Here is a 4,812-nt window from a genome sequence, read left to right on the forward strand (position 1 = left end):
CTACACATCATTCTGGGGCTGGGGTAGGGATGGGTTCCCTTGAGTGCCTTAGTCTGCTGGATTTGCAAAAGTTGCCCAGTGGGTTTGCAGTGGCAGTACTCCCCCACCATGCCCTGGCAGGCTTAGTTTAAAGCCTGGTTGAGCAGACCAGCCATTCTGGCTGAGAAGAGCCTTCTCCCCAGTGCAGTGAGGCAGAGGAGTCTCTTCTCAGCAGACCACTGCCTCTCTCACCAAAGAGCGGATTGTGATCGTGTAAGCTGAAGCCTTCACGATGACACCAGCGCAGTCTTTAGCTGAGTACGTCAATCCTCCTCTCCCTTCTCAGCCCATAGCCCGAAACCAGGAGGATTTGGAGTGGACTTGGGGACCTAGCTCATGGAATGAGAGTGCATAACGGTGCCAGTGCACAGGAACTGTCATGTGACCAAGGAAACCTAGAATCCCTCCAGCCCCAGCCAGCATCTTATTGTGCCATCCCTAGCAAGTTTAACAGAATGCATATGATTACCTGAAAGGAGAGAGAGAGAGTTAAACCAGAAAGATGGTTATTAAATGAGCAGCTGTCCCAAGTTTGCTTTTTGGCGTTTAGTCCCAGCATTACAAGAAGGTTAACCATGCCTTTTATTATTCTGCAGTTTGATTAACTAAAATAGTAGAAATGGTATGCATGTGTGTGTGTCTAAGGCTTTATGGTTGTCAGTGAAGGTCCTAATGATCCAGAAGCAGTGTTTTTCTCTCTCTCCAGTTAATGACACACAGAGGTCAGCAAACTCTCCCACTGAAAGATATTCGGAAACGTTTTAAGTCCTGCGTCTCTGCTTGACATGGCATAGTAATAAAGTTATGATCTTCTGCCACTAACGGCTCATGGCTTGAATTATTTCCCAGCATGAACAAGAGATAAATAACTGTTGGTAGACCTGCTGCATCCCTTTGACATGGCCATTTAATCTTCCTGATGCACCAGGGGAGGATTTTCCTGTTGGAGGTGTGTGAATAATTGTGAGAGACTAACACTGGGCTTTACATGGTGAAAGAGCCAGAAATACATTCAAATGCTCTTGAGATGTAGGTTTCAACAAATATTACACCCATTTTACTGATCAGGCAAAGACTGTGGAAAGACGCACCCAAGAAGCAGAATGAATTACCGGCAAAGCCATAGTTAGAATTCTCTATTTTCCTAGCATCCAGCTTCACATTTATAAAGATTACATCCACTGCTTGGAAAAGAATACTTATTCAATTCCAGTATAATAACTTATTGTTCACAACACAAAGCAATTTTGCCTCTAAAAATAACCCTTTTTAACCTGAATGAGATGGGTAATGTTACTGACCATGAAATGATTTTAGAATAGCTTTCAAAACCTAGTTTTGATTGTGTTCTCCCCATCCTGGTGCCCCATGTCTATCCAGTTAACAGTAGGTAAGGCAGAAGTGATTTGGCTCTAGAGATCTCCCATTCTGGCCAATAGATCAATGCATTTTTCTGTCACCCCACCTTTTTCTCGTTCTTATTAGTGTAATGCACCGCTTCAGTGCCACCTTTTCTGCTCATTGCTTTCTTCTTTTCTTTATCCTTTAGCCTAGAGTAATCTATTTTTCCCTTTTGCTTTTTTTTCCATCTGCAATTAGGAGCTTGCTAAAATTAAATCGCCTTTTAAATGTTTATAGTGATCTGAATTAACAGATTCTTTGCTGACATGAATAGTATTCCCATGGTAAGCAGAAAAAATCAGCGATTGATATATTTTGCTATAAAAAACTGTTTTGTATATTACAAAGTTGGCTTCTTTAATTATATTGGGTTCTGGTCTAAAGTTCTGCATGCCTTCAGGTGAATTTTTTAATATATTTGGGAAATAATTAGGTGATACACGCCCCTTCCAAAGCATCTTGGTCCATTGCGGGGTAATTTCAGTGTATATTAGATGGAATATTTTTCTTACCATCCTTGTTGGTTTGGATGTGTTGTTAGTTTTTAATCTAAAATTACAAAGTGTAAAAACAAGCAGGTATTAAGTGGGCTAGCAAGATTAAGTTACACTGCAACATCATGATTGCTGAAGTCCTTTATATTTAGGTGGTTTTATTTTGCAAAAGATGCTTTTCTTTTCCATCTGTACAGTGTTCTCCCCTTCCTTTTTAACATTATCATTTATGTGGCTTTAGAGTTATTCATTTTCATAGGATAGGTTGCTCCTATCAAATGTGTCTGTGATGCTGGTTGGTTTTGTGTCTCTTCCCCCAGATCAGAAATGTGTATAACTTAATAACCTCAAAACTCTATTTCATCCTTTTTAGATCAAAGAATCTATTGTTGGTGAAATAAGACGGGAAATAGTAAGTGGACTGTTAGCAGCTGTATCTGCCCCAAGCAGATCTGCCAATACAAAGCAAGATACGTAGCCATGAAATGGATACTACAGGTAATTCTTTTGCATTTTGGTGGAATGATTAAATAGTCCTCTTGAAGCTTAATGAAGTGGAAAGAAGATTTTTTTTGTGATGGAAAATGTTTTCTTCCTTTTTAAATGTTAGGTCAGTTTTAATGACTTCCACATTTTAAAATATAAAAGCCTGTAATATAGTCATAAAGTAGTAGTGTCATACTGCTCTTTATCTCAGACATAATTACATTAGTTGAGGTTTCATTAAAATAAAATGGAAGATATGGATGTTGAGGTTTCATTAAAATAAAATGGAAGATATGGATCTAAATCTTCCCTCTAGCTTCAAAAAAGTCAGCTATTTTAAAACTGGTGAAGCATCTGATGAAGTGAGCTTTTGTTTACAAAAGCTTATGCGCTGTTCATCTCTTTATTTAGTTAGTCTGTAAGGTTCATATCTACCCTGCCTTCTGCCTGACTTCAGCCTAACACAGCAAAACCTCTCGTTTTGCTTATTATTATATAATGCTTTTACTTCAGTATGCTCTGTAGACTTTTATGTCCTATCTGTACTAAGTAGCTTGACTTTTACAAGTACAAAGGTTATGAAAACGTACCGAATATTTAGTTTTTTAATGCTTTCAAGGGATGCTACAATGTGTAGCACTTCTTTGAGAAACTTGTACTATTTTTAAATGATGTTCATTGTCTTTGCTTTTCCTTTCTCTCGAAGGTTGGCATGCAACCCAAAAAAGCTGTGGATTTCTGCTCTGGATGACGTATTCTGGTGAAGGTGTCAAGCTAAATTTACTTGTGCTTCAGGAGACACTAAAGCTGCTGAGTTGGGCTACTGTATACATTGCTTATGTCTGTGATGCATACTTTATTACCTTTTCTTGATCCCGTATATAATGACTTAAGGCACTTTGCTTAGTGTGTTACTCTCCATCAACCATCAAGAAAACTATTTCTGTTTGAAAGACCTAATATTTATTTGTACGTCCCTGTTGTAAATGTGTGTAGTTTTATTTCGTCGTGTTAGAGGTGTGTCATGAAACTTGAAGACTTCCAGACCTAACCAGTTTATAAATAACATACATCTTCTGCCTAGCTTTTTTTATATGTGTGTATATATAAAAAAACCCCAAAACACTGACCTCCATGAGGTATTTACTGTGCAATAACTGATTCACTTTTGAGAGCTTGAAACAACCGATAATTGTTTCCACTGCTGTTACTTAGTGCCACTTCAAAAGAAGAAAAACTCCTGTTGTAAAAATTGCAGTTAATTCTTGGGAAGGTTGCTATTAGCAGAGTGGTAGAATGATATGAGGTTACTTAAAACTACTAAAAGTACTTACACTGAAAGCCTTATCTTTGCGCAGTGGACAACTTTAATTTTATTTTTCTTCCTTACAACTCTATTCCCATCTTTCACCCTCTTTGGAAACATGCCTTCCTTTTAAACACTGTCCATGTCTGTGTGTAAACTGCTTCTCTGTTATATCAAGAGAAGTTCTCTCTTCTGTCTTGTATTAAGCAAAATTATAATAAAAATATTTCTTTCATTAAAGTAATGGGAATATGCGACTCTCAGTAGATGGATGATGACATTAGCTATTTTATGGAGGAAATTAAAATAAAGTAGCTTTTCCCCCTCTTTTCCTTCCACCACTGATTTATTGTAGCTCAGCCCAGTGAAAACGTATGTGTTCCAGTGGATAAAATCGGAAGCAAATGGGTTTCTTATGTGGTCAATCGGCATTTAATGCACGTGTAGCATCTGACTAGTCTTTGGATTCTCTGATGCCTTTGTCATTTCCAGCTATTAAAAATGTTTATATTGTTTCAAAATCTTAATCAAAGAATAGTCAAGATATAACAATATTATATGAAAAGCTTTATCTGAAAGATTTATAAATGTGTTAGGAAGACACACATAAGGGCTGATTTCTAAGAAAAGGTGTATATTAATCCAATAAAATATTTATTTTGCATACACTCTTTGTCAGTGTGTGTTTTCGTTTTTGTTCATTTTCTATTAAAAAAAAAAAAAAACCCCACACTGATGCACTGGAATGAATTGTTCATGTAATCTGAACCAGTGGCATGGCATAACCACAGATTCTAAATAGAGTCCGGCACTCAAATGTTTAATTTGCCGTAAATGTGAGAGAGATGTGATTATAAATCTGAGTAAATGGTGCCATTTGGGACCAAATAGTCATAAGAAGTGACGTATGCTGAGTGAACTCCCATTGTTCTGAGTGAAATCTATTTTATCCTGAGCAGTTTTCAAAATCTGGCTGTTCTTCTGGATGTGGATGTATGACCCTAGATGTTTACAAGTTGAAATATAAATTGGTATGTATAAATGCTGCTGTGGTGTTTTGTAAGAATATAAATTACAGTAGGTCTC

At 37.2% G+C, this 4,812-nt stretch overlaps 1 protein-coding gene across 6 annotated transcripts in view; it reads left to right on the forward strand.

The window, feature by feature from the left end:
* The window catches only part of SSFA2 (sperm specific antigen 2), a 59,289-nt gene extending 54,895 nt beyond the window's left edge, over positions 1-4,394 (forward strand). For 4 of the 6 annotated variants that reach the window (XM_014519561.1, XM_006022851.3, XM_014519560.2 and 1 more), the window contains 2 exons: positions 2,308-2,432; positions 3,127-4,394. In XM_014519561.1, coding sequence (XP_014375047.1) covers positions 2,308-2,412 — 105 coding nt within the window. In that variant the 3' untranslated portion in view covers positions 2,413-2,432; positions 3,127-4,394. Of the gene's footprint in view, positions 1-745; positions 1,406-2,307; positions 2,435-3,126 lie in introns of those variants that run through there. The other 2 variants (XR_003093866.1, XR_003093867.1) reach the window with 2 other exon arrangements.
* Positions 4,395-4,812: the final 418 nt, after the last annotated feature.

The sequence above is a fragment of the Alligator sinensis genome, unplaced genomic scaffold (genome assembly GCF_000455745.1).
Source record: "Alligator sinensis unplaced genomic scaffold, ASM45574v1 scaffold269_1, whole genome shotgun sequence".
Classification (NCBI taxonomy): Eukaryota; Metazoa; Chordata; order Crocodylia; family Alligatoridae; genus Alligator; species Alligator sinensis.